The sequence below is a fragment of the Leguminivora glycinivorella genome, chromosome 2, assembly GCF_023078275.1.
Source record: "Leguminivora glycinivorella isolate SPB_JAAS2020 chromosome 2, LegGlyc_1.1, whole genome shotgun sequence".
In the NCBI taxonomy this organism is placed as follows: domain Eukaryota; kingdom Metazoa; phylum Arthropoda; class Insecta; order Lepidoptera; family Tortricidae; genus Leguminivora; species Leguminivora glycinivorella.
The window spans coordinates 21628698-21647575 of record NC_062972.1 but is presented as its reverse complement, the minus strand read 5'-3'; the positions used below and the strand labels follow the sequence as shown (position 1 = coordinate 21647575).

Here is an 18878-nt window from a genome sequence, read left to right as displayed (position 1 = left end):
CTGATATTAGCAAATATGAAAATGCTTACGAAGTGGAGAAACGCAGTAGGTATTTCACTGCGGGGAACTGTGGAAACATAATTATGAACTTTAAAAATCGTATATCGCTCTTGCGGTACATTTGCAATAAATTTGGTTATTTGACATAAACTAATTGGTAACTTTGTTTCTAGAATAAGAAAATATTGTATTACGTCAAGTAAAGTCATTCCAAACTACTAGTATAGGGGTGTATGTTGTATGCCTGTCACTACCGACCCTAACCACTGTCACAACCGACCTTGGGTTGTGGTCGTTTGTGACACTTTCTCTTTAATTTGTTATTTATTTGCTCTTATGAAGAATACAGCGCTGTTATGAATAATGTCTTAGTATTTTTACGTAGACAAATGTTCAAATTACGATTTTAGACACTTTAGTCCCAGCTAAATGGTAAATTTACAAAATTATAGGTGTTTAAACCCAAATTGTCACAAACGTACCCAGTCTACCCTAAATTTGTCAATCGTTCACGCTACCTAGCGTAACGTAGTTATATCTTTCTATCTCTCATCCTTATTAGTACGACAGAGATAATGACATCTTGTCTGTACGTGTCTGTTCATACGTGCAGTGTGCAACTTTTTCTTTAACTATTTTTGTGGTGTTTTTGGCAAACTACATTCTTTGTACAAATGAATGGTTGATAATGCTGTCAAAAGTCAGCTATACATAGCATCGAAAGACTATTAGACACGAAGGGAAAGTACGAACCTTAAATATCGTAGATATGATATTTTGCTCAATGAAGACTTAAGTTGTTTTTAAAAGTCAGTAATACTGCATTCTAAGATTTTCTATAAATAATAACTAGCTTTGTCTGGGAATCGTACCGACTTAAATAGATGTGAAAAAATACAGCCCTATGTTATGACGCAAATCGAAAGAATGTACAAAAAATAATAACTCTTTTTATTAGTATTTTAAAAGAAAGTAACAACGTCAAATATTTTAGGTATACAGGGTGTAACAAAAATGGTGGTGATCCGTTTAAGGGCGTATTCAGTATCGTATTCTCATCAGGAAAAAGTAGGATAAATATTTTTTTTCGCAAAAAATTTTTTTATCTTTGTATGGAGATTCGACCGATTCGCGCGGCCCGGCTAATACAAAAGTGAAAATTTTTTTAGCGAAAAAAAAATTTTCTTCTTCTTTTTCCTGATAAGAATACGATACTGAGTACGCCCTTAAACGGATCACCACCATTTTTGTTACACTCTGTATTTATTATTTATGTCCTATCTACGATATTTAAGGTAGGTATTTTCTCTTCATTTCATAGTCTTGGGACACCCTGTATACAGAACAACGTTATTACTAAAACTACAGAAGAACGCTAAAATATTCATCAGCCCACTTAATCCGCAACAATCCATGGCGCAGCCCTGTAGCGAATTGTATTATTAATTCATAGTACTGTCCCAACAATATCTATTGAAGGAACGTCAGTTTGTCGCACCTTCAAAGTCGTCGGGACGTTTCAACTATTCGCGATGGGTAAGTCCTTTTATAATTAATTACTGACGTTATATAAATGTTATTGGTCGGTCGGTAATAATATTCGTGTACTTAACTATACTTTAAATATGCCTATCAAAAGAAGAAAACATATTATACAGATGTCATAGGAAGTGTTACTTCCACTCTTGGACCAGAAAATGAGTGCCCATTAAAAGCAATTGGTGATGCGTAAAAGAAGGAAGTAATTAGAGCGCCCAAACCTCAGCGGGCCTGATTAGAGCGTGTTATGGTAGAAAAACGTACCTATATTAATAATTAAAATTGTTAGATAAGAATATATTATACCTCTAGAGTAGATTGTATCGTGTTGGAGGCGTTGGAGCCAATCGTGTGACGCTTAAGGTCTTCGGCCCTACGCGGAGCTCGGCCTTCGGCCTTCGCAGTGTTGCTTTTAGGGTTATAGTGAAGTCGGAGGTTAAACACAATCCAGTAGTAAAAAAAACTAAATCAAAATCGGTTCATCCGTTCGAGAGCTACGATGCCACAGACAGACACACACACACAGACAGACAGACAGACAAACAGACAGACAGACAGACAGACAGACAGACAGACAGACATACACACAGACAGACACGTCAAACTTATAACACCCCTTCGTTTTTGCGTCGGGGGTTAAAAATACATTTGAATTGAAGCTCACGTCAGTATATAATTTATGAATCGTGTTTTTATTGAATTCCGTTAACTTTAAGGGAAGGTTGTTTAGGTAAAATACAATTAATTTACCTAAGAAACTAGCGTCCTAACTCTTAAGGTTATCGAATTATTAAAAAAATAGATTTAATTACTGAACACATGAATAGCATCCCTTACTCTTTATGTTAGTTGTTTTTACCCGTCTACGGCAACGCAAAAGGGGGGTTATGATCTGACCGGTATGTATGTGGGTATGTATGTATGTTTATCTGTTCCCTCATAACTTCTAAATTACTCATTAGAATTTGACAAATGATAGACAGTTATACCTTCTAAATCAGTATACGGTATGCTTCATGAGAGTGTACATACCGTAGACGCGGTCCTAAACTTACTTAAAGAGTCACGTGGCCCTAAGCCGGGGGCCTTCGGCGCCCTCTAACTAAAAGTGTCGGGCTAAGCTCGACACATTTGGTCCTGCCGGGCGTTTCGGCGCCCTTCATAGTTAAAGTGTCGGTCAAAGCCCGACGCACGCGGTCCTAAAACGGGCGCCTTCGGCGCCCCCTAACTTAAAGTGTCAGGCGAAGCCCGACGCACGCGGTCCTAGGCCGGGCGCCTTCGGCGCCCCATAACTTAAACTGTCGGGCGAAGCCCGACGCACGCCGCCCTAACCTCTAACTTAAAGTGTCGGGCGAAGCCCGACGCACGCGGTACGCGAAAAGCAATATACAGAATGGTTCTTGATGACGAATCTAACTGCGTGTCGTATTTAACGGAAAACAAAAAAAAAACACGGTGTATATAGAAATGTGACTACTTGAAAAAGAACAAATCAAGAAATATTTAATTTGATATCCATATCATACGCGAAAGAAAAAACGACAAGGCTCATATCGGGCCCACCGGGCGGGTGGTCTAGTGGTCAAGACTCATAAGCTGAAGGGGTTCGATTCCCGGCTCGGCCACCAGTGGGCCTTGTCGTTTTTTCTTTCGTGTATGATATCTATTTCAGTTTATTACTTATCATTTGTTTTTCTAATAAAAGTTCTGACCGATCGTTCAGCTACTTTATGGAACAAACAACTCTGCGTGATGAATGCCCAGCACAAAAGGTAAACATATTGCAATGCGCAGCATGATTCGCTCTCGTAATTGGAAACCGTCTACTAATATGTAATGATAGGATAGATCGTTTCCTGTGATTATAAAATATGTCTAATTGTGTACACTAATTAAGATTGTTTTAAAATAACTATTATATCAGATACCTAATATAATACAATATAATCAATTAATTAGAACAAAGAACAGGCTTAAATTAAAGACATACAAATTGTGAAATAAAATTATTATTTTTCTTTAAACTAAGGTTACTTTAAAGGTTAATAATATATAGTTAGAAAAAAATCTGAATGCGTAAAATAAATAAAGTATACACCGTGCGCTTGAGTAACCAGAAAGATTTTAACAGTGTATTCCTGACCACATTTGTGAGTGTTAGTGAAACGTCCCATTTTGTCGGTTACCATTAAGACGAGATTAACTTGTATTATTATATGAATAAACTGACAAAGCGGCTTTATAGCAATCGACAAAGTATGACGTTTAGAGACTAATATCATATAAACTTAGCTTATTAAGAGAATAATGTCAAAAAAACTTTTCCGGATGTCGTCTAGTTTCAGAGTTATTACAAATTGAAAAAAAAAAAATCATATCATATACTCAGTTCAGTACAAAAGGCCTTTTTGAGGGCGTTGATGCCATTATGGAGAATAGTCTCACTATCCCTATTGATAAATGTAAAAAAGTGAGAAATAAACCTTTCAAAAATGAGGTTTAAAAAAAAAACGTTAAAACTCATTTTAAGTGCCAGTATTACGTATAACATTTACTTTTTATGTGAAAATACATTCAAAAATAGGTAAAATCTCCAAAAATGACACTTAATATTATTTTTTCTTTATTTTTACATCAAACATGCGTGGTTAAAATTAAAATCTTTCGCGTTATTCAGGCTCACGGTGTATGTAAATGAAATTATTACTAAGGTACACAATATACCTGAGGAAATAGCATTATTATGTAAGTTGACGAGTATATATATACATATAAAGGAAATTCCATGTATTGCAAAGTCCAAACTTGGGGCAATAATATTAATTATTTAATATATGAAATTGCAATTCAATCTTACATTTTTAGAGAATCCTCAAAAAAATTCAAGTCCAAATTAGTGCCCATGTTTCGCATTCATTAACATTTTTTTTGTTAGAAAGTCCGCACCTAACTCCAAAAAATATGTGCCGTCCGCTAACTTTTCGCGAGACCCAAGCAACATGAAAATAGTATGTTGAAAAGAGTTACGAACGTTTTTACCATGTTTCAATGAAACTAAGTATTTACTCTATGTAGGTATTGTATTAAATACAGAATATACCTACAACAGATATGATAGATGACATGCACATTAGATAACAAAAAGTTTTATTTGTTTTAAATACACCGTGTCCAATAAGTCCGAATACTCACATTTTACCTCAGTTCTAAAGATATAGGGATCACAGGCCATCAAATTCTTATTTAAACTGAAGAGTATATTCCTTTTAATAAAATACAAGCACAAAGTTCATGAAATTTCCGAAGTGTCTAAGAAAAACAAAGAGGTAAAGTGCCAACAAAATACTTGCTCGGCACGCAGGTGACGAGTTATTTTTTATAAGCAGAATCTGTATGTGATAAAACAGACGCCACGTGTCCAAAATAAACTATTATGGGTACCGAGGATAGATAACGTTCCGGGCAACTAGAAAAATGTGCCTAGGTTCCAGAGCTCACCATCGGCCCGGGTGTGGGATGCAGTATGTAAGCGAGGTAAACTACCTTCAGTACTTACAGATAAAAGCGTTAAAATCAACGTTTTTTTCTTTAAAACCAAGGTTTTGGAGAAAAAAATGCCTTAAAGTTAAAAAGGATGCTTGGGAATGAGTATCATGTGTCCCAACAAGACGCACCTGCAGCACATTCGGCAAATGGTATTCTAGCGTAGTTTCAGACTAATTTGGCAGTTTTTTATCCGAAACATGAGTGGCCACCCAGGCCTCCAGGTTTAGGCGTATTAGACTACTTTGTATGGTCATACATGCTCTGAAGACTAAATTTTTATAAAATCATAAACCTAGATCATTTCAAAAAGATTATTGAGAGTATTTGGGATGAAATGTGAAGAAAACGGTGCGTGCCGCGTGTGATCCGTTTAAGAAGCGTTTGAGGCTGGTAAACAAGTTAATGCTGGAGTTATTCCAAAACATTTGTTGTGAATGTAGTAAATAAGAGTGCCATTCATAAAATATAATAATAATGTAGTAACTATTAGTTCATTTTGTTTTATTGGCTATTTGTGCTGTATTCAAACTTATTGGACACGGTGTACAGAAATACAGGGTAAAATAAAAAAGACCGTTCAAACTTTGCATAGTGACTTTTGAGGTCATTATGAACAACTTTTATTATGGGAGAAAAGCTGGAATCACAAAAAAAACTTGGCTGTTCCATACATTCCGACAGTCATGATGCTGCTCATTTCCATGGAACTGCCAAATTTTGTTTCGCGATTTCAGCATTGCTCCCATAGTAAAAGTTGTTCATTATGGCCTCAAAAGTCACTATGACAAGTTTGAACGGTTCTTTATATTTCACCTTGTATAATACCCGGCGGCGGTTCTTCTTAAAGTGTTTATGAAATATTGTTATAACTTATAAGTTACCAAGGTGAACGGGTATATACTTAATAGATATGAAGCATATAAATTTGAAGCGTATCTAAAGATAGAAGTTGCCTATCTCGAGTTCAGTTTACAAATTTGTAGGAGTTCCGAGCCTTGAAGCATGTAAGTGCTGCGCTATAAACCGTCTACGAGCTACGGGCGGCGTAGCACTTTACTACGCCGAAGCGAATGTGTTAAATTGTTTGGAATGGACAGGTTTTGTGGCATTTCAATGCATTCGTGTTCAGAATGTTGATACTGGATTATGTTGAATGTCATTTTTCGCTTCTCTGAATTTGTAGTGCAGTGAAATGGGGTTACGTAAATAATACATTGATTTGGCCCTTACATTGTGCAGGTATTTCACAACAGCTGTCACGAATGAGTGAATGAACACGTGGTACATCATAATGGCTCAAGATAGCCGTGATTGTATACCGATAACTGATGTCATTCGTACAAGTAATGTTGTGTTCATCCCATTCGTGCCAGTTTTCGTGATATTCAGTGTTCGGGGATTTGGATGCCACTCGGGGTGAATGACCTCAAACATTAGGCTAGTATGGATATGCCGCGGGATTCCAGGTTTTATGTGGTTTGATAAAGGACAGTTATTTTATCATAATATTATTACCTTTATAATATGAATTTATTGCTATTACAGGTCGTTATTTTAAATGCGATATCAAATCATCATTGTTATTACTGCTGAATTTATTTATATTAATATAGACAACGATTGACACGTCGTCTCGTCACGTTTTAGTGTCATTTTATGTAGAGTTGTTTTATGTTATTTTATTTGAAATTGTATTTTTAAGAATTTTTTGAGTTTCACACTTGTGTGCCCGCAAAATGCACAGTACATCTTTAAATGGGGTCTTTCACAGAAAAAAGTACCTTACTGACGGTTAGCAGTAGCAGCAGTCGAATATCACATCACGTTGGAGCGTCAGCGTCATGAATACTAGCGTAAGCGCCAATCGCTAAAACCAGTGGGACGCGGGACGTCACAAAAATAATTATAATGTAACATCCCTATTAGTAGCTTTTGGCGGTTGCCGCTTACGCTTATACCGTATCTAAGAAAATAAACATGTCTAATATCTGATAGCGTGAGTTTAATGCAGCTGCAGCTGACAACCAAATGTTATACACCGATTTAATACATATTGCACTGCACCATAATTAGTTTAGCATTTACGAAAGAGAATATTTACCGTCAACCGGGGTGAATATGGATGGCTGGAGTAAAAATGGACGAAACTGGAAATGATGATGAATGGTTGTCAATCGAATCATATTATTATATTACATGTGGTTATTTTTAGGAAACCCTGCCCTGTTCAACTCGGCCTATAGGTATATTCTTAAATTTTTCTTTCTAGTTTAAGTAGCTATTTTTCGACCGGTAAGTTCCAAACCATTAAGTTTGCTATTTGTTTACTGAAATAATAAACGATGACAAATCAAGTTGAAGCATTTTCTTAATAGCAAAAATCATTTCCTTTTCATAAACTGAAATAGTTTGTTCACCAATTTGAAATGTAGAACTACTCATGCGAAACAAATACACGAAGTCAGTAGAACAAACATTCATACGGAACCACAGAGCGTGCCACACTTTCACAATACCTTTGTTTGCTCAAACCTCTCATTGTTCCCTAAAGGGGACAACTTGCGTTTCGAGCGTGAAAATCCTGTTTACAATAGACGTCCTGCATATTTTAACTATCCCGGCGATTAAAACACTTTCACTAGGAGTCTTAGCCCTTTGTGGAACAGTTTATTCATGCTATTTAGAGATTCCCTTGGCCAAGGGTACTTAGGATTCAGGCGTATTTTGAATAGAATTTCATAACTCATTGTTATCGGACTGTGCCCAGACAGTGTAAGTAGTTTACATAGTTAGGTATAAATTGTTTGTATGATATATGACCTACATCTAAACTCTTCGAAAAATGTCACCCAAATCCATACTAATATTATAAATGGGAAAGTGTGTGTGTCTGTTTGTTTGTCCGTCTTTCACGGCAAAACGGAGCGACGAATTGACGTGATTTTTTAAGTGGAGATAGTTGAAGGAATGGAGAGTAACATAGGCTCCTTTTCGTGGGTCGTGGGCAAAAGCTAGTTAGTACAGTCAACAACACAGCTGTGTATACAGACAAAGTGCCAAAAATATGTATACAGAACTTTATTACCTGTACATAAAGGTATACATATTTTTGGCACTTTGTCTGTATACACAGGTGTGTTGTTGACTGTACATATGAACATTTTCAGAATTTGGGTTTCGAATTATCGTCACAAAACTGACAGTGAGTTAATTTTTTAACCGCCGCCTCAAATCTCTCAAGGAAGGTGGTTTTCAATTCGTCTGTATGTTTTTTTTTTATTATTTTCAATGTTTGTTCCACGATATCTCCGTCGTTACTGGACCGATTTTGAAATTTTTTTTTGTATGAATGTATATGCATACAGATTGGTCCCATTTTTCTCAGAACCCAGTTCTGATGATGGGATCCTGGAGAAATCGAGGGAACTCCTCAAATCTGAAAGGCACACATATGGTGATTTTTGTGTTTTTTAAGGAACAGCATGCATTTACGCACGGAACAGTGACATTTGGTGCAGTGGAACTGCTGATGAAGATCAGATCGGAACACTTTAAATCTGAACGGCACACTTACACAGTGACTTTGGTATTTTTCTAAGAATAGCATGCATTTAAGTTCAGAACAGTGACATTTATTTAGTTATGTTTGTTAAGAATATTGAGTTTTCAAGTCAAATTTTGTCAAGCTTCGATTTCTTATAATCGGATTCATGAGGAATCGAGGAATTTCCTCAAACCTTAATGGTATATGTATATTCATTTGTGTTGCCATCAAATCATTAAAGTATTAAAAGCAGTTTTAAAAAATACCTACACATTTCTACATAATCCAACATTCGCTAGTAGCTTTCACCAGAACCCCAAAGGCGGCGGTTTTTTTTTTCGTAAAAATTATGTTAACAACTTACGCTAATTGGGGGGTCCAACATTCTGAAAATGCCCATAAATTATGTAACGTTAACTGTAAAAACTATATACTAGTAGGTAATCAGTACACATTAGCATGTCTCATAATAGTCTATAGTAATATTATAAATGGGAAAGTGTGTGTGTCTGTTTGTTTGTCCGTCTTTCACGGCAAAACGAAGCGACTTATTGACGTGATTTTTTAAGTGAAGATAGTTGAAGGGTCGGAGAGTGACATAGGCTACTTTTTGTCTCTTTCTAACGCGAGCGAAGCCGCGGGTAAAAGCTAGTATAATATAATTAGATAAAGCTTGTTAAAAGACGCTCAATGAGACAGAAAATTATATTTATTGATGTGTTAAATCACTAGGAAAGTTATTGATGTGTTAAATCACTACGACCGACTTACGAAGCGCAAGTAATTGTACGTTGGCTAGGTACACAGGCCCGATAATCCTGATATAGAACGAGTCATAGTTAAATTAGTTAACCTTTTCGACGCCATGTCAAACACAAACCTGTGGTCTGTGAGCGATTAATAGGTCATTGGCGTTGAAGCTGCGGTGCCAATATACAGAGTGGGGCCTGTAACAAAGGCGAAGAATTGAACTCTAGGCTATTTCTCCTTATACTGATCAACATTTGTTCGGCGACTTTTAAAAATAACTTGTATTTTGATTTTTATCACCCTTGAAAGTTTTTTCTAAGAGGTAATGTATTGCGAATTCTGTTAAGTCTAAAGTGTGACAGACAACGTCAATGACAACAATAATGGCGTACATTGAAGCTAATATTTATTTTGTATGAAAAATTAAAAATTTAATGACTTCATAATTTTTAAAAGTCACTGAACAAATGTTGATCAGTATTGGGACCGTGCGCGACGACACGCCACGTGACAGGTGACCATTATGGACAATATTGTCGCCGCTTTCAAGCGAGAAGTAAGTAAACATTCTGAAAAAAATTATGAAATCTTGTGTTATTTTACTATATTAGACAATTTTGGACGATGGTGGTTACAACATTATCGCCAATAACATTAAAATTGTTGTTTTCAGTGAGAAATTAACAAACTGGTGACTAAAACGGGGTTTCGTGCCATCGCTCACGAAATCATTTTCCAACCTAAGACGATGAATAAAGACAAGAAACTGGCGCTAGCTGGGCATTTTCTAGAGATTGAAGACTTTTTTCCACCATTTGTACCTATGTGCAATAAAGTATTAATAAATCATTGGCTTTTGAAATTGTTGATCAGTTCATTGCTATGCTATGTCACTTTCATAGGCTAACTATAGGTATAGGTATTATAAATATAATTTACAGGGTACAGGGTTTATTGTAAAATAAAAACAAACTAGCTATGATAACTTTTAATTATAGTATACATTACAAAAACTTGTTTCATTTACTTGAAAATATTGGAGGTTTAGCAGATATCACATCAAATATGTAATCATCAATGCGATGAAATAAGTTCTCAGGAATTTTATTTAAAATGTGATAAGCCTTCAGTGGATGGACTGCTTCTGCTTCTATTGTTCTCGTGCTCCTTCTTCCCATTGAAACCTCGATGTTTACGCATTTTAGTCAATCCGTTTCGATTTGTAAACAGGAGCACATGCAGATGAGGAAACAAATAAAATGATTTTCGAACATAACTGGGATTGGCTTCCACGTCGGTTTTTCTACCGCCAATAAAATTTGCACTATAAATTCAACGTAAATTCAATTCAATACTTGTATCAAATGATTACGCACTTTATGTAAAACTTCAGAGATTGGAAGACACTTTTCTTCTTACGGCAACTATTCACTTAAACGGTGGTTTCGTTTCCACCACGGTCTTGGAAATAGCTAGAATTTAGTCGCTACTTTTCTTGGAGTTATTACAATTCGCCATAACAAATTTTACTGGGCCCGTATTAAATTTATCTCAAAAACGACATGAAAATGTTTACTGCAATATGGATTTGACAGCGCAAGTCAGCGACTAAGATGTCAATTTTGGCCGTAGTGAGCGCTGTGATCGTTTTAGCTACCCCCTCCACCCGCTTTGCACCCTGCCAATAAGGAGAATAGCCTACAGTTCAATTCTTCGCCTTTGTTACAGGCCCCACTCTGTATACGCTCTTGGCGTGTTAACGTTAACTGTTGCTAGGCAACTATTGGGTTGGTAAGAAAGTAATGAGCGAATCATAACCAATATTGTAATTTTTATTTAATTTATTATTTTAATCATTTATCAAAAATATAACGGCCTTCGTTATCTACTACTTGTCTCCATCGTTCTGGTAAAGAATGAATAGCATCGGCGAAGAAGTTCTTAGGTTTAGATTCAAAAAACTCAGCTATGTACTGTCGTAGATGGGCTTGATCATCGAACTTTTTTTCAGTCAAGGCATTGCTTAGCGATCTGAACAATGCGTAATCCGTAGGTGCCAAGTCTGGAGAGTACGGTGGATGAGGTATCACTTTCCAACCTAGCTCCAATAGCTGTAGCCGAGTCACTTTTGCAATGTGTGGGCGAGCATTGTCGTGTAAGAAAAAACTTTAGCATGCTGTGGACGATTCTGACAGATTTTTTGGTTTAAATTTTCAAGCTGATTACAGTATACTGATGCGGTAACAGTCATTCCACTTGGTAGGAGTTCCCAGTGAATAATACCATGAATATCCCACCAAACGGACAGCATAACTTTTTTCGGGTGAGGCTCTGTTTTTGGTGCCTCTATTCCTTTTTCGTTTGGAGCTAGCCACTGACGTTTGCGTGTGTGATTTATATATAAGACCCATTTTTCATCTCCAGTGATAAGATGGTCCAACCAGTTGAATGTGCGGCGAAAAGACAGAAGTTGTATGCAGATATCGGCACGGCGGATTAGTTGATCTCTATCAAGTTCGTGCGGTATCCAAACACTGTATTTGTAGTTTTTCCCAACTCGTGTAAATGTGTTTCTATGGTGACATGAGAGCAGCCTAACTCGGTAGCAAGAATACGACTCGTTAGCCTCGGATCTCCTTCAATTAAGGTTTTTAATTTGGCTACATCAATCTTCACCGGTCGACCAGACTTAGGTTGATCTGATAATGAAAAGTCGCCACTACGAAACCGCTGGAACCATCGTTTCGCCGTGGCCTCAGACACAACTTCAGGAGCAACACGCTGACATATATTACGCACTGCTTCGGCGGCTGAATGGCCAGACTGAAATTCATATAGTAAGCAATGCCTTACATGCACTTTTAATTCGTCCATTTTCTTCCTTATATTAGCTCGGCGACAGCTAGTGAATGACTGACGAGAAAATGTGCGACTCGCCCTTTATATACTTTCGACCATAGAAGATTCTAGAACTCTCTCAAAAATTTTATGTGGAATTCAATCGATCGCTCATTACTTTCTTACCAACCCAATACTATATTTATCAATTTTATTTTGAGAGATTGAATCCATTCTACCAAAGAGGATCAAGTTTCTAGAGAGTTACTGCCAAAGAAAAATGCCATCTCTAGACACAGGCTTAAAACTTTTGAACCTCAGTTTTGACAATTTGGGCTATATTCTTAGCTTGATATGTGTTAAAATCTTAAATATCATTATTAGCGCCATCTAGCCGAGAGTCTCCCTAAAGGTGTATCGCTATCAGGCCACCGTACCTTTTTCTCTGTGGTTCCGAGGTAGGTACGTTTTTTTGTACGTACTTTATCTGTCTATACGGAGTTACATATTTATATCTTTGATGCTACGAAGAAATGTGGTCACAGCCATGCTGTTATACTCATAGTTGCCTCACATATTTTCGTCGAGACGAATTTAACAAGAAACTTGGTGCAATCTTCTTGATGAAGGAAATACCGCCGTGAATGCAATCTTTGTAACCAACCGTGTCTTTGATGTAGAGCTCTTACGCAATAAGGGCGTCTACGTAAGACTGTAATATCCGTTACATTAATGAAAATAGTTTTGTATTAAACAGTTTTCATTTGTTTAGAACTAGATTTTGGCCGGAGAAATCCTCAGCGTCGAATAAGTAATTTCAATAGCGCCTGACAAAAATGGTATAAAATATTGACTTAATAGTCAATAAGTCAATTCGGGCAAACTGGTTACATGAGTTACCAGGCGTTTCCTAATTAAATCATTCTAATCAATATGTTTTACTTTCTTAAGGGATGATTTTCTGAATACAAACTAGATATACTATGTTCCATCCTGGGTCACAAGCTATCTCTGTACCTTTCAAATAAATTGTTTCAAATGGGGTAAACGATGAAGAAGTAGCACACAGACTTTCGCATTTATAACGCTAGTACCTATGGAATTCATCACAATATCATAATTTTAACAGTAACCGCGCCCATATCACTTAAAACGTGCCCGGGTGACCGGCAAATATCCTAATACCTATCACTGAAAAGTAGTGCTTTAGGAGCTGAAATGAATTTTCATGACCAACCTTATTCCATTAGTATTAAGTCTAAACTAAATGTTTCATGTTTCTAAGTGTGATGTTATGATTTTAAATGTGCCCCACCTAAGCGTCTCATTTGCGGTTGTAACGCATAGCGTGTGCGCGAGTATTTGGCGAGTAATTGCCGACTCGCGTGACAATCAACTCCATACTGTGAGCTTTTGTTTTATACTGTCATAATTATACAACGTGGTGTAACAATGCGGAGTAGGGTTAGGTGATCCTTGAATTGAAATAAGTCATAGACATTTTACGTACCTACCGTGGAAATTAGACACGTATATCAGAGTGAAGGGTGGTAAAAAAATTGATGACTTTGACATATAAACCGGGTCACTCGCGTGTAAATAGTCGAAAATCGGTCGACAGTCTGAGATGCAGTACCAGTGACGTTAAAATGAGATAAAGTTATACAATTCTGAATGCTTTTCCATCTAAGTATATAACTTCTATTCAGGACAACAGTCATCTAACTTTAAAAGCACGAGCCGCACAAAAATATGCTACTCATTTTTTTATTCAATTTAAATTTCGCTCCTCCCACAGTGTTGCAACTCCTTGATCAAGTCAAGAGAAGATTTTTGGAAATGATTTTACATGAGTCTATTTATTTGTAAGCGAAAAGTACAAAGTAGATGCTTCGCCGAGCACTTACAGCGGAAACGTGCAATTCCTCCGATCTCCCGTAATAGAGCACTTTTGTTTTATTTTTGGCACTTCTTCAGAGCGGGGTTTTATGAAAATTGTTTTAATTATCCAACTTCACTCCGGAAATGTTCCAAAGAGCAAATGGATTTTATCGAATTTTTAGTAAAAAAATGTTAAAGTTTTAACTTTTATCTAGGAAGAGGAAGCAGTGAATTAGTGTAAAGCTACGACTGCACAGGTTTATTTCCATAAAGGTACATTTATTTTCCCGTCATTACTCGTCACCTTCCGGAACTAAACTTGGAGCTAGACTTGGAATTTCGTTTCGCCCCGTCGTTATTCTAGCACAGATTTGCACTTGACGCTTTGCACCAACCTTTATCATCAAGGATCGGAACTCACTTCCTGCACATTCAGTTCCAGCACACTAACTTGGATCTTTTTACATCAATAGTGAATATCTTTTAGGTAAACATGCTTCGTCCTAGACTTCATCAACACTTTTAGTTGAAGTTGTAGTCAAATAAATGCTTTACCTGTTTCTAACAATTGCGCTTTTTTTTTCGCTATAATATTTTCTCGGAAACGTTCGTATTTATCATTCTAGTTCGGTCAATGTTTGTACATATTGTACCTACTGACACTGACTGCAATAGCATGACATGTTCGTGAGTTTTCGTGAAAATACAAAGGCAGACATTTCGCACTACATCTGTGACACTATTACGGGGGTTTGAGAGTTTTTAAGGGTTCTCAGTCACTGCTTCTTTGACTAAAAAGTTAATTAGTATATCATTATTGAGAAAATTTGAGCTTTCGCAACCCCGTCGCCCCAGTAAATAAGTACCTAATAAAAAACAATTAAAACAAGTATTTTTCTAATGTACACATTTTAAACAATTTCCTAAATTCTTCAGACCTTTTACATACCCTACATTTTGTAACCGCCTTACAAAACAAAGAAAAACGAAATTCGGGGCGCTTCTTAAAGCCAAGTAGAATTGATAGATTGTGATACTGAGATTACTGAGTAGAAAAAAGATTAAAGTTACCTATTTAAAAAAAAACTGAATCTTCTCGAAAATACACAACAGTATTGCCATTAGTGTCTGCAAAGACATGTAATTCCGTATAGACAGATAAAGTCTAAGAAAAAACCTACCTCAAAAGCATACAGAAAAAAGTACGGTGATGGCGAAACACCATTGGGGGACGCTCGGCTAGATGTCGGTCGTTAATATTAATATTTGACATTTTAACACAAATATCAAGCTATTGGCCAAATTGTCAAAACTGAGGTTCAAAAGTTTTAAGCCTGTGTCAAGAGATGGCAATCTATGCACTGTGATTACACATTTTACTTTGACAGTAACTCTTTATAATACTCGATCTTCTCTGGTATCTGTAATTATAAGTATTTATTTAAATTTAAAAGATTTTAATTTGATGTATAATTGCATCTAATTCAATCTACATTCTTTGTAAAATTTAGCAAAAGCGTAAAATGAATGACACGTCATAAGTTAGATTGTTCAATTATCGCCCGACACAGCTAAGCGGATTTCAAATGGAGCGAAAGCTGCCTTAATTAGGAGTGACTTTTTTAATTAATTGATAATTAAGCTTTGCTCTCACAGCGACCATTTTCAATCTCGTTAATAAGGGCACTGAAGTATTTATGGAATAATATTAAAGTGTGATCGTATAGTCCATTTTCGGTCAGAGAAAAATTAAGCACTACTGAATTACCATCGTATTTCTCTGCACGACTTTATAGTTTTATACTTTGTTCACTCACTAGACATGAAGTTACAGTTTATTTGTTATGACTTGATAACTATGATGGATTGATTACGCGTGCAAGTTTTTACAAGTATTTCACATAATTACTTTAATAGAGTGGCGGCGAAAATATGTGAGTGTGTTTAGTAAAACGTCCCACTTTGTCGGTTACCATTAAGGAGAGATTTACTTATATCATTATAAGAATAAACCGAAAAGGAGGCTTTATAGCAATCGACAAAGTGGGACGTTTTCCCATGCACACTCATATATTTAAATACCTACTTACTAAAGCTTTCAAATGATTTTAATAATCAGGTTTAAATAACATAACTACCTAAATCAAAGTAAAAAGACAAGCTGCATAAATATTTTGACTGAGAGTTTTAATTTGTTTGTCTCAAGTTTTCATATTTTATCCAAATATCTGAACTTGTACCGTGCTTTGGCTTAATATATTATTTTAGTAACGAAAACCGATTATATTCTAAATGTAAAAATATAATTATTATTTGATTAATTCGTGTCCAAATTTATTTTAAAACCTATAGTAGGTGCAAAAATGAAAATTTATTTATCGCAGTGGCATGCCAAACATTGTCGAATTTCTATATACACAGAATCAATTACTGTGCAACAAAATTAACGGGTGTTCGCAGTGTAAACTTTCACGATATCATTAAAAATCATAACTTGAAAAAAACGGGACTTAATCGCGTACCTTTACTTACATTTTGAAACTGGACCAGACCCTTTAGCACAACTTGCCTTGTCGCTCGCGTGTCCATACTTGAAGTCGCGCTTGATGTATGAACAAGCGCGCCTGAAACGTGGAAGGTTATTTTCATAATGTCAATAAATTAATAAGTAGTTAAATTAAATAAATATAAAAAAATAAACAAATCTATTTTCATGAATTCGGTAAAGTGAAACTCTTCTACGACTTGGAGGTTTTTTATAATTGTGAGAAGAGTTTCAAACTTTTTTGGGATTAATGAGCAATGACGTTCTTATTTCACAATTCACATTTTCAATCAAAACGCCGTTAATAACAGCAAGTGACGTATATTGCAAAATATATGCATTTATATCAGTAATATAGCAGCAGGAAAATATGTCACAAATATTATACATTTCATAACATTCTCATGTTCAACATAGGTATAGTTTATACAAAACTTATATATTTAGCATTAGCAAACTTACTAAATTAACATTCAATGTATAATTATGTAATCTTGTCATATTTGTTATAGGTATCATACCAATTATTTATGATCAATTTCACGTATGTCAACTGGGGTTACATTGATTCGTTGGGTAACATCATCGTTAAATTTTGCACTAAAATTAACTCGATTCGAAAGGTTTTCATTGTCTATTCCTTTTAAGCATGTCAATCACATCATGAATTGTTTAAATTCGCGTTCAAAACTCATCTCCCTATTCTTCAAAAATCGATGATCAATGTTACCCCACGAATCAAAGTATCCCCGGTCTACCGGTACTTATCTTAGCATTCACGAACGAGTATCTTAAATAAGTTAATAAATATAAATATAGATTTATTCATACCACTATATACTCACTTAATTTAAGATACACGTTCTGCGATATCTGCGAATCATTTGTAGATACCATTCATAAGAAGGTACCTACATTTTATCAATCTTATCGTCCTCGTAAAATCCAATAGCAATTTTATGTCAATAACAAAGAAAATAGATACGATTTATTTACCGAATGTCTTCGAACGCTGCCACATCGATAAAATGTATTTTTATCTATATTATGTAGATGGTACTTAGTATACATTTCCGATTCAGCAATAAAAAGAATATACCTAGAGATCTTGTTGAGTCAATGGGAAACTCAGTCTTCAGACGACATTTATGTAAATGTATAATAATGTGTATATGTGCCCGTGTGGTGACGGGTTAAGAATTTCACCACCCCCTTTCTTCCCGTGGGTGTCGTAGAAGGCGACTGTGGAATATAGGTTAAATTGTGGCGTAGGCGAGAGGCTGGCAACCTGTCACTACAATGTTACAATTTTCATTTTCTTTCAACCCTTTAATTGCCAAGAGTGGCACTGAGACTTTTAGTAGTTTCATGTGTTCTGCCTACCCCTTTATGGGATACAGGCGTGAATGTGTGTGTGTGTGTGTGTGTGTGTGTGTGTGTGTGTGTGTGTGTGTGTGTGTGTGTGTGTGTGTGTGTGTGTGTGTGTGTGTGTGTGTGTGTGTGTGTGTGTGTGTGTGTGCGTGTGTGTGTGTATGTGTGTGTGTGTGTGTGTATAATAATAGTAATCTCTTTCCAGCTCCTAGCTGCTGTTAAGATAAAAAACAAAAGTTTATAAAAATAGAGTAAGTATTAAAATATAAAAAAAACATAAAAATCAAACGATTAAACTATTAACGGTATTTTACAAGGTTTATTAATATTATTTCATGTGAATAGGTATTATTTTTGATATTTTATGTAAGTTTGACACATGGTCAGATCAGCTAGGCATTGTCAATGCTGCCTGAACATTCCGCCGGTTTTATAAAATATTTTTTATTAAAACGCAAAATTTATTTCACGACACTTAAAAAAATATATTAAAACAATAAAATTAAAAGCAAATTTAACGACTTAAACTAAATAAAATGAACTAAGTATATTCGTATTTAGTTTGCTGGCCTACAAAAAAAAAAACCAAAATTTGCAAGTGCTATAGCTTGCAAATAGTGCGAAAAGGTCGGCCTGGTGGCGTTATATCGTTTATCACGCGACCATGTTTGCCTGCATGGACCCCAAGATGTGAGTGCGTCACACTTTAGATTAGGTGCAAGCGAACTTTGTATCTCTAAAATTGTGCCCATTATGCCTCCTCTATGAGGTTAAAGTAAGTGCTTAAAATAAATTTACTTGATCATGATCTCAAAGCAATTAATGGTAATTTCACGCGTCAGCCGTCAAGTTTACTTCAAGTGT

The 18878-nt window shown here is 35.8% G+C and overlaps 1 protein-coding gene across 1 annotated transcript in view; it reads left to right on the top strand.

Moving 5' to 3' along the window:
- Positions 1 to 1508: 1508 nt before the first annotated feature.
- The window catches only part of LOC125242313, a 120642-nt gene continuing 103272 nt past the window's right edge, over positions 1509 to 18878 (top strand). The window contains exon 1 of the mRNA XM_048151082.1: positions 1509 to 1536. Within this exon, the coding sequence (XP_048007039.1) occupies positions 1533 to 1536 (4 nt within the window). The 5' untranslated portion in view covers positions 1509 to 1532. The remainder of the gene's footprint in view (positions 1537 to 18878) is intronic.